This window comes from Sinocyclocheilus anshuiensis, unplaced genomic scaffold (genome assembly GCF_001515605.1).
Source record: "Sinocyclocheilus anshuiensis isolate Anshui unplaced genomic scaffold, SAMN03320099.WGS_v1.1 scaffold487, whole genome shotgun sequence".
Taxonomy (NCBI): Eukaryota; Metazoa; Chordata; class Actinopteri; order Cypriniformes; family Cyprinidae; genus Sinocyclocheilus; species Sinocyclocheilus anshuiensis.
In genome coordinates, this window is record NW_015548240.1 from 69322 (window position 1) to 81235 (window position 11914).

General features: G+C 35.4%; 1 protein-coding gene across 1 annotated transcript; it reads left to right on the forward strand.

The window, feature by feature from the left end:
* Window positions 1-4091: 4091 nt before the first annotated feature.
* LOC107654934 (WD repeat-containing protein 89) lies at window positions 4092-6919 on the forward strand. The gene is made up of 2 exons (XM_016442262.1): window positions 4092-4770; window positions 5893-6919. Exons 1-2 carry the CDS (start codon window positions 4107-4109, stop codon window positions 6387-6389), a joined length of 1161 nt encoding a protein of 386 aa, XP_016297748.1. The 5' UTR covers window positions 4092-4106; the 3' UTR covers window positions 6390-6919.
* Window positions 6920-11914: the final 4995 nt, after the last annotated feature.

Below are 11914 nucleotides of genomic sequence, written 5' to 3' on the forward strand. Positions count from 1 at the left end.
CATAGAGGACCTACAATAATGTACAGTATTTGAAAAATAATGTGTTTTTTGAACATTAAAGCATGTCAACATATGCTGTTACACCAAATACACAAAATAATGATCTTTAAAAAAGCATCATATGACCCCTTTAAGATCAAAGTGTATACTATTAATATTTGTACATCACTGGAGGATTAATCTCGTATCATTGGCCCATATTATCTGACAATAGTCCAGCTGTGAGAAGAAGAGAGCGTCCAAAATTATTTTCATTATATCAAACGTAAAGTAGGCTATTGTCTACATCTCCTTACTACAGCTACCACCCTTCCCATTCTCTTCACTATTGTTCTCAATATGCTTTGACCATGACAATTTATTATCCAGGGTGATACCCAATAGTTTTGCTTCCTTAACTTGCTGAATACGTGTTTTATTTATATATAATTTCAGCTCCGGTTTGGACTGTAGAGAAATATTAGACCCAAATATTGTACTCTTTGTTTTAGATGTATTTAGTATCAACTTGTTTTCTAAAATCCACTTTTCTATACTCTCCAACTCCTCATTCAAAATAGCCGTCAATTCAACCGACGTTTGTGTCAACTGTTGTATTGTCTACATATATTGTTAATTTAGCACTTCTTAATACCAGATATAAATCATTTGTAAAAATGGAATACAAAAGTGGTCCTAAACAGCTCCCTTGTGGAACTCCACATTCAATTCCCCTTCTATCTGAATAACTTCCGTTAATAAAAAAAAAAACTCTCTGTGATCTATTATCCAAATAATTTTCCTTCCAAGCAATTACTGGTGGTCTAAATACTTGCTGAATAAGTGTTTTATTTATATATAATTTCAGCTCCAGTTTGGACCGTAGAGAATAATTACAGATTTCTCTGTAATGCCTGAAATATTAATGCACATGTGTGAGCATGTTTAGCCAGATAGATTTGCCCTGGCAGTTCAGGTTACAAAAGAAAACTCTCTTCTCTTTTTCATTTCACTGTTTAGTGTCATATAAGATGTAATTATTAGTAAAATGAGCTTATTTGTGTTTATCCAAAATACTGAAACACATGGCTTTTAGTATTGTACAGTATTTCACACTAGTTTCCTCAGACCTGGCTCAGGGTTAACCCTGTAAAGCCTTACATATGAAATAATAGAAAACGTTTTAAATGGAACAGTTTATTAAAACTTAAAAACTAGTTTTATTAAAACTAGCCAAAATATTTTTTAAAAACCTTAAAAAAAATTGCACGTGTTTTATGTTTTGTATCATATTTGATACATCAGACTTGTACAGCTCAAATATGATATGGTGAGAGTTCATACTCAAGGAAGAAAAAAAACCAGCTCAATTTTATTCAGACAGAGGCCCAAACAGAGCGAAAATATTCAATTTAGTGCAGATATTATTTATACTGCCAAAAAGTAAAGATGAAATTCTCATAGCTTGTAATGTAAATCACTGAGATCCTTATAACTAATATTATATACAGAACATAAGTTCCAGTCCAGTAATGATCTAAAAATATTACTAATATTATAAAAGTTTATAAATATTATAACAGTCTTATGTTTCATTTATAAAAATCACAAAAGACGTGTAACATGACCTGAACATATACACTGTCCAATCAGACAACAGAAGGCATGTAGTACAAATGAACAACAGGTTTTTCAGCACAGTGTTGATCATGTTGATCATTTAAAGGCCTTAGAAATGCATGTATCAAATATGATACACTAGGCTTTACAGGGTTAAAGTCTGGTTGTTTTTGTTTGCTTGCTGGCACAGGCCTGTGTGAATGCATACCTACTCCTCACACACCGAACACTTTAATACACACCTCTTTGCTTCTCATATGCACTCAGCCACAAATACACTCAACTATAAGCAGTCTGAAAAAAATGTTTACTTAAGGTTTATATCTCATGTCAAATGCTCATGTCAAGGCCTTGCTATTTAATGTTTCTTTGGGGACTCTAATGCGTTCCCTACAGGCTAAAAGAATACAAAAGGACAGGATTTTGGGAAATATGATCATAAAGGTCAACATGGGCCTGCTGTACTGCTCAAGTCAGCAAAATACTTCCTGTCCTCATCTGATGACAATGCTGATTGTTGTTTCAGATGGCAAGTTTCACTCCTGTTTGTGTCCTTTGGGAGTTTAACTAAGGTGACAGGCAGACAAAGGAAAAAAGCATCTTCTATTCTCATCACAATGATACCCTTGTTACATTATACTCTTTCACTCTCCAATATAAATGTCCCAGTTATTTCCTCTTGTTTAACCTTATCTAATAGTTTCTGAAAACAGTAGAAACAAATTTAAAGCTGTACTAGGTTAAAATTTGTAATTGAAAGGGTTTCTGGCAAAGTACCATATATACAATTGGTTTTGAAGTGACTTACAACGAATTTAACATTTGCATATATATTATGGGATTACAAACAAACAAATAAATCGTTGTTAAATATGCCAGGCGTGTATTTTATAATACAGAGAATCACTGCCATCTAATGGTGGCAAAGCGCTGGATAGTCTCTGCTTCTTACCTCTTCTCATGTTAGACACGAAAACGAATAAATAATGTGTCTTGTTACAGTTCTTTTAAGTTTTACAACAAATGAAGCAAGTGCATCGTAAAACGTGTCCGTTGCGGAACTAATGTTCAGCGTCACTGTGTTTCCGGGGAGAAGCTAAGGAGGTGGCACACTGATGTCTGTCAAAATACGATCACATGTGAGTGTTTTGTTTTGTGCAATAATTTGTATCGATTACATAAAAATATTTACTAATTTTACTAGTTTTATTAATGATCAGTATGTTTTGAGTACTTTAGACTGTGCGATTTCTACTTTGTTGCTATGTCTTATCTATTTGTTTGTTAGGTTCACTTGTTTACACTTATTATGCAAAGAAACAGTCTAACTCTAATTCATCTCCTTGGCTGTCATGTTTTTAATTATAGCCGTGATTTTGACAGTAATTCTGCATCACTTTCCAGATAATCGAGAAATAATTGTTTTAACCTGAGTCATATCGGTTTAGTGATCTCTAATGATTTATGTGTATCGTTTAATATGAATTTTGGGTTCAAACCACTGTGTCCTTGATCAAGACCAGGGGTTTTCATGTTTTTCCAAGTGGTGTCCATGGAAAAGTTTAAAGAAAAACAATGTAAAAAATAATAATAAGTAAATAAATCAGTAAATTAAATTAATACATTTAAACTAATAAATGTAATTACACGAATAAAAAATTATATTAATCTGATTTAAATTAATAATAAAACAGTACAGTACTACAATGATAAAAAATGATACAATAATGTAATTTTTTTTTTTATATTTGTAATACTAGTTTTTTTACAGTATAAATTGGGACTTTATATATAAAAATATATAGATTCCATTTAAATTTTGGATGACAGCTTGAGGATGATCATATCTGGGGGTCCGTGGCACTTAAAAAATTGAAAACCCCTGATCTAGTCACTAAACAATTATTTCTTAAGTCTAGTAAATAGTACAGTAAATCAGTGGTTCTCAATTGATTTCACTTCAGGACCCAGATTTTACATCATTTAGGAACAAATCATAGTCCTTAGAATTAAACATTTAAATATTTTAATATTAACATGAACTGTATGATTATGCAAAATAACTGCTTCATAAAATGAATAAGAAAATTGTCAATCATGTTTTTATTTGTCTCTTCTGTGTCCATGGTTTCATTCTCTCAGCAGGCAATAATTCGCCATGTAAAACACAAATCTGTCACCAGTAGAGAACCTCTGCTTTAGGTCACTTCAAATAAAAGCATCTGTGAAATTATGCTCTTTTCTTTTAAGGTGCCAGAGTAATCGGTGACGATGATGGACACTCTGGAGGACACCTTTAGGACTCTCTCCATCACCAGGAGGCTGCAGCCCAGTGAGGCCACGTACATTTTGGAGCTCTCCTGTGCCAGCAGTGGGTCCAGGCAATAATTCGCGATGTAAAACACAAATCTGTCACCAGTAGAGAACCTCTGCTTTAGGTCACTTCAAATAAAAGCATCTGTGAAATGATGCTCTTTTCTTTTAAGGTGCCAGAGTAATCGGTGACGATGATGGACACTCTGGAGGACACCTTTAGGACTCTCTCCATCACCAGGAGGCTGCAGCCCAGTGAGGCCACGTACATTTTGGAGCTCTCCTGTGCCAGCAGTGGGTCAGATGTGCTGGCTGTGTGCTGCTCCAATCACTCTGTGCACCTGCACAGCAGAGAGACGCTCCGCCTGGTGGGTGACTTCCATGGTCACACGGCTCCTGTGTGTGGGGTGTGTTTCTCTCATCTCTCCCCTCACCTGCTGTTCAGTGGCTCCGCTGATGGGACACTGCGGTGCTGGGACGTCCGGCGGCCTGGTTCTGATGCCACCCAGGTGTTCTGCAGCGATTTGACACATCCGTACCTCTCGTTTGATGTGAGCTGTAGTGATCGTGTGCTGTGCGCAGGCACGGAGCAGGTGGGGGAGGACAGTTTTTTAGTATTCTGGGATGCCCGTATGGTTCGGGATGGAGGTGAGATGGGCGGTCTGCTGGGCGTTTACTCAGAGTCACACAGTGATGACATCACTACGGTGAAGTTCCACCCACGGCAGGCAGACCGCTTGGCTTCTGGAGCCACAGATGGGCTTGTGAACGTGTTCGATCTGAGTCTGGGTGGAGAGGATGATGCTCTTGTCACCACCTGTAACTGCAATTCCTCTGCAAGCTCCCTCTGCTGGACAGGTAGGCAGCAACAACACACCTGACTGAGCAATCCAAACTATATAACAGTAAAACTTGAGCAGTATTTTTTTTTGTCAAAGTGTACACGAAACAGAGTTCCCTTAGTCATTTAAAATATCAGTATATTTCAATTTTGATGACCAGGCCTGTAAAACACTTCCATGTTTAAATTGTTTTAAATATTAATATTAAAAATATAATAATAATAATTATTATTATTATTATATATAGATTTCATGCTTAGCTATTAAATTGTGATGACCAGGCTTGTAAAATGCTTCTTAAGATGTTTTAAACATTTCTATGACATTGAAATGTTTATATAATCATAATAATAATCATAAAGAATATTTTTTCCTGGTATGCTTAGCTATTAAATTGTGATGATGACCATGCCTTTGATGACAATTTGTACAAATTTCTATGACATACTACTACTATTACTACCACTACTACTACTACTACTACTAATATATTCATATAGGTTTTTTTCTTGGTATGCTTAGGTGTTAGATTGTGATGACCAGGCCTGTAAAACACTTTTTCAAAATATTAAATGTAATAATAAATAGTAATTGGTATGCTGTAATCTGCTACAAATTATGCAGTCACTTTTATGTAATATATATGAATATATATGTTATTTTATGTACATTTTTGTAATATATGACATAAAATTGATCAATAATAATAAAAAACAATTATATAAATAATATACATTTTTATAAATATGGAAATTTAAACAATAATAATGATTTTTAAAATAAATTCACTTGATATGAATATAATCAAACAATAACAACAGGCAAACTGATAATAGTATAGAATATATACTTTATATATACTATACTATTATTTTTTTTAGCTATGCTTTGCTGTAAAATATTTAATTGACTGGAAATTGCCTTTTCTAAGTACATTTACTTTCAGTTAATTGGATAAAATGTGTGGGAACCCTGTAAGCATTTGTATATACAGATTGGCTATTTAAGATGACATAACTATTTAAAACTTATTATTACCAAGTAACAAAAAACGGCTGAAAATGTGAGAAATGTTAAACATCACCAAATTTGTACTCCCCAGAACCCTAAACTGTCATTTAATTTCTTCTATTAACAGGCAAAGATCTTGACCAGCTGCTTTGTCTGACCCATGATGAAGGGCTCCACCTGTGGGACGTGGCTCGCCCAGACAGCGATGACACTCTGACCCTTCTGAGTTCGGCTGATGCTCGAGCACTTGTCCAGCTCCCTGATGGAGCCTCGCTTGAGTACTTTGTGGGCGGTACATGGCTGTCAGATGAGGAGCGTATTCTGTTAGTGGGAGGGAGTAATCATGGAGAGCTCCACCTCCTGGACTGCAGTGGGCGTGGTCTGAGGTTCATTAAATCCCTCAAAGGGGGTCATTCAGCTACAGTGAGGTGCTTCCAGTGGGATGCGATCAGTCAATCTCTGTTGACGGGTGGGGAGGATGGCCAGTTGTTGCAGTGGAAAGCAGGAGCAGAGGAAATCAGTGTGGGGAAGAAAGATTCTCTGAAAAGCATCTCCTCCATGCAGCTCAAAACTAAAGCTCACAGAAAACAAGCTATACAGAAAGACCGCTCAAAACTAGCATGATTACATGCACAGGACAAACTCAGATTTCACTAAGAGACAGTTGACACTGAAACAAATCGGTTATTTGACAGAAATCTCAGAGAAATTGCAAAGAGCACTAAGCTACTTTGCTCTGATGCCTTTGTTTTCACAAATGTAGAGATAATAGATAAAGATACGCTTTATGGAGACTAAATTAGAATCTTCTGCCTTATAAAACGTATAGCTTATTATAGACATTGGCAGAATTTAAACAGTTTTGTGGTTTTAAAATGTAAGATGTGAACAAATTGCTACATAAGAATTACAACTGTTGTTTGAGTTGTCCAGCAGATAAACTCTCATCTATGTGGTAGTTGTCCCTATGTAAAACATTACATTTCTTGTGTTTTGTTTGCAACGTGTTTCATAAGATCACTTTTGAGGTTAAACACATGACTTGAAAATGATCAAATTGTCTTCTGGGTTTCAGGACTACAAACTGAAGCTGTATTGTATTAAAGGAATAGTTAACCCAAAAATGAAAATTATCTTAAATTGTACTCACCCTCAGGCCATCCAAGAGGTAGATGAGTTTGTTTCTTAATCAGAACAGATTTGGAGAAATTTTGGTTTGAACTCTCATTCTGACGGCACCCATTCACTGCAGAGGATCCATTGATGAGCAAGTGATGCAATGCTAAATTTCTCCAAATCTGTTTCGATAAGAATCAAACTCATCTACATGCTGGCATGAGGGTGAGTACATTATCAGCAATTCTTATTTATTTATTTATTTTTAAGTATTCCTTTAATGCATGGGGATTTTCTGGAATATCTTGTCTTAAATGTTTTTATATGTACCTTGGAGGGCTGCATCAGCACCACTGAGATACAATGTCAGAATCACTTTCTAATCAATTATGCAAAGTGCAACCATAATCTCATAAAATGCATTTCTATGCAAAGGGTTTACATTCATGGACAAAAATGGTGGTTATGTTCTTAGCAAATGCATTTTACAAAATCATCTGTCAAGAAATGTATGTTTTGTGTTTTTTGTTACTTTTTAGCATGGACTAACCCATAAGAACTTCTGAAATTGTAAATAGAAATTGTTTTTGATTGTTTTTGATCTCAAGAGCTGCAGAATTAATTCTACAACTTTATAATCTCACATTTTATCCTAAGTTTTTTTGTTGTTGTTGTTGTTGTTGAATCTCATTAGTGATCTTGAATAACTACTGAGTGTGCTTTGAAATGCAAATGTGAATTTTAAACAGGCACGTTTGTCTCTGAGATTTATGAGCTCCCCATTGTCATGCACTTTTCAGGGTAGCTTCTACAGTTTTCAGTGTTTGATTCTCTCAGTGTAAACACTGAGGATGAGAGTCCAGCTAATAATTCTGATGTAATGTAAGCCTGGTGAGGTATATTATGCTGAATTCAAGACATGCCACAACAGGACAGCCCTGTTCATTTGTTCGTATTCCATCGATCGGAAACTGCCTACCATCAATAATATTCAACAATGTCGCAGAAAGTGATGTGAATTCGGAATTTGGCATCTAGCACAAGAAATGACTGCTGGGAGACTAACTGAGAAACTGTCAATTGCGTGGTGTTTGTGGATGCTATGTGTGTTGTAAATGCCCTTAAATATACAGTAAAGAATTACGGTTTCAAATGCATACATTTATCTGAATTGGAAGCCACCATAAAATCCCCAACAAGCAACTGTCATTTATTTATTTAATTTCTAAAACGCATTAATACCACTAACGTTACATCATTTTTACAGTTTGGTACCTTTCAATCCACAATACAAGTTATGGCTTTGCAGATTTATATATATAAAAAAAGTAGTATGCTACTAATGGGCTGGTTAAAACCAATAAATGTATATGTATTTTATTACACGCTGCTTTAGGTCTAAGCCTCAAATTTCACAAATAAAAAAAAATATTAGGCTATATATTCACTGGACTAAGGTAATTTATTAACTTTAACATGTCGCCGTTTATGATGAAACATAAGTAGGTTTCATAAATAGGTTTCATTTTACAAAACTTTCAAAGCCCAGAAGGCACTGAATCGTAGCAATGACTATTATTTGAAATGCAATTTTTTTTATTAATTTTTTTTATTACAAAACTTGTAGAAACATACAGAAACAGGGAAGCGAGACATGAATATATTCCAACAAAAAGCAATTATAAAAATAAAAACAGAAAACAAATATTCTGTATTTGCATGTCAAATTAATTATTATCGATACATAAAAGTGCAAAAATAAACTTACATTATTTTAGAAAAGTTGTCATAATACATCAAAAGTTTGGCACTCTTTTTGTTATTAGTAAGTCTAAGAGATGAAACGAGAGTCCAGTTCAACAAGAAAAGTGGGGAAAGACAAAGGAGATTTAAGCCATTTTTGCTTATGAATGAAGAATTTTGCATTAAATATAAGAAAATTAACAACATATTCAACAGATAATAGCTTTGGATTTTCATAATAAAAGATAACATCTTTGAGGACGAAGGTATGGGACACATTTGTAAGGTTAGAAACATAGGTGCTTAAGTCAACCCATAATTTGTTGGTAACACCACAATCAAAAAACAAATGGGCAGCGGTTTCCTCAACAAAACCACAAAACGAGCAAGATTCATCAACATTAGAATATTTAGAAATAGACAAATTAACGGGGTAAATTTTATGAAGGATTTTATAATGAATCTCCTTGACCTTGTTAGAAATGCAAAATTTACTTGGCAAAAGCCAGGCCTTTTTCCAATTTATATTTGTCATAAAGGAACCCCAATAGAATTTCCCTCTTTATTTGAAATTCAATGAAACAGCCCAGAGCGTCTCTGTTGCGTAATCAGCCATTCCCTGTGTACGCAATGACGTGGGTGCCTACGCGCGCGCTCTCGTCACTCATTTCCTGAAACACGTGAAACCGTAGCTGAGAGTAAAAGATGCCATATGATCCTGATGCTCGTGCGATGTGCTGATAGTTCACGCCAGGTGTGCTCTTCTTTGGAATGAGACGCTCCTCATATGGGCTGGGCTCTTATACAGGTTTAACTTCATTCCTGAAGAGATTGATTATTTCCTTTTCTTTTTCCCTGTCCAGACTGTCGCCATTCTGAATAAAGATGCATTAGTGCTATGACATTTTTTTTTTCTATTCAGTTCATTTTTATTTGTTTAGTGCTTTTCACTATAGATATAGCTTTAGAGGATGGTTTCTTAATAAACTTAGTATTGGCAAAGTGTTCAAGATTTAAATATTAATTATGTAGTTATTTTACTACATTGTAATAAAGTACATAACAATTAAAATAGTAGATCAATAAGATAGAATAGTAAGGTGACTCTCTTTCCTGCTCGCACACACCTCAACCCAACTTCTCTATTCATCGTTGGAGAAGCCTTAGAGTTTTTCCCGCCCATGCGTGGTGATTGACACCTACATCGTCCAATCATGTTCCGAGGAATCTTCAAACTGACCAATGGCGTGGCACTGTAGGCCCGAACCCGGCCCAGCAGACTAGAGCGCGTCCGTGTTATGTGTGCCATGGACTCAGCCCAGTAATATTGACAATAGGGCGAAAAAGGGACCGATATTCCCTAATAAAACATATTTTCTGGATTAAAATAACATATTAACGCGGTGTGTGGACATAAAGAGATACCTGGGGATGTTCGTATTTCAGCTGGATCCTTTTCTATCGTCGGAAATTTGAGTGTTTGATGGGATTATTGCTGTGGGTTTGGCAGTTTTTAAGGCCAAAAACCGATTTTGTGTCTTTCTTTTTCTTTTTCTGCTGCTTCAAGAGGCCTTGAAGGAGGAAAGACGGTTAAAAACACCCAAATCAGCTCCTCACATCGAAAACATCAAGGTAAATTAAATATTTGAATGGTTTTTGCCTATCCTGCTCAAGTTTAGGTCCGGTACGTTTTGGTGTTTCATATACCAAAGTAAATATGTCAAATAAATGAAGTTAAGGTCTAAGAACACTTTTTATACAGAGTTTGTTAGGGGTTGTGTACCTAAAGGGGAAAAAATGTAATCATGCTTTTTATATTTCTCACACATGTAAAGCAACATTTGAATGGGTGTATGAGTGAAAATCCGTGAAGAAAGCTTGTTCTTCATCTGTTTTTGTTTAATTGGTGTTCTGGAATGCAGTAGTTCTTTGTCAGCTGCTTGTGTGTGTGTGTGTGTGTGTGTGTAAATCATTAGGAGATCATGAACCTGCATCATCTGCACTCATATGGACTGTAGAATTTCAGAGGTTTCCACTTTTTTTTTCTCTGTCCTCTTTGAAGGAACCACAGTGCCAAACTGCTCTTGTGAATCTCCAAACTTTGTGTCTATTCATTACGGGCTAACCCACCAAATACAAGTTGTTCTGATCACTACTCCTCTATTCTTTGCCAACTTCTTGCTTTGGCTCAGTGGCACTGTGCCTCTGTGCCCTGTTTCCATGGTCTGGTTCATTTCAGCTGCCTGGCAGTTTGACAGTTGCAATATCTCATCACCAACAACAACACATGCATCCCACGAGTGGTTTACAGTAGGACTGGTTGTTTTGGGTGACCTTCAGTCAAAACCAATGGGAAAGGTTATCTCTAAATACCTGGTTCTAGAGATTAGGGCCAGGGCATCAGTGGCAGTGTGTTTTAGCTTAATGGCAGGGCATGAGTGTTTCGTAGATTGTGGTTGCTGGGTTTACTTCTTTGTCAGTCAATCCAGTGGTTAAGCCCTGGGATGTTTTTATACCTGCAGATCTTTATACAGGGCTGGATCGCTGAACAGCATGGACATTTGGGATTATCTCTCACTATATCATAAACTAGCTCAGTTGCACTGCAATAGAGATTGCTTGATTCTATCTATCTATCTATCTATCTATCTATCTATCTATCTATCTATCTGTGTAGACAAAGATGAATTTTGTGCTAAGGTTACAATGGGCTGAGTAAGGGATTTAGTTTTTTCTTTTTTTGCAGAAGTTTGTTGTCTGTGTCTTGGTCTCATACAGAAATCTCAATGTGCATGTCAAACCAGGGTGAACTTTATAACAGGAGAGGAAGGAACATGGATCTTTTTCCTGCTCTACCTTATCATTCTTACAAATTTTTATGTCCTGGTTCTATTTCACCCCACAGTATATTTCTTTGCATAATTACAACTTTTTTTTAAATTTTTTTTTTTTACAGTAATTAAAATATGTATGCATTATGTTCATGTCAATTAAGTACTTTTTTCCTTTAGTTTCTCATAATATAATTTTTGCTATTACAGTAAAAACGTTGTAATATAAATCTTACATATGTTGGTTGTATTTGGTGCATTTATGTTGATTTCAAGGTTGATTTAAGTCACTGATTCATTTAAATGCAGCAAATACTACCAACACGTATTTTTTTATTTATGTTTTATATATGTTTTTAAAATAATTTATATCAGTTTTTGCATTGTGATAATGAGATTTCTGGTGTAAATGTGCTTTATGCTTTTTTTTTTTTTTTATAATCGCACAAAAATCGTGGG

What these genes read in the sequence shown, in the direction of transcription:
- LOC107654934 (XM_016442262.1), top strand. Translation starts at nt 4,107, where the DNA reads ATGATGGACACTCTGGAGGACACCTTTAGGACTCTCTCCATCACCAGG. An exon ending in AAGCTCCCTCTGCTGGACAG is followed by an intron (nt 4,771 to 5,892) that starts GTAGGCAGCAAC and finishes TTCTATTAACAG; the next exon opens with GCAAAGATCTTGACCAGCTG.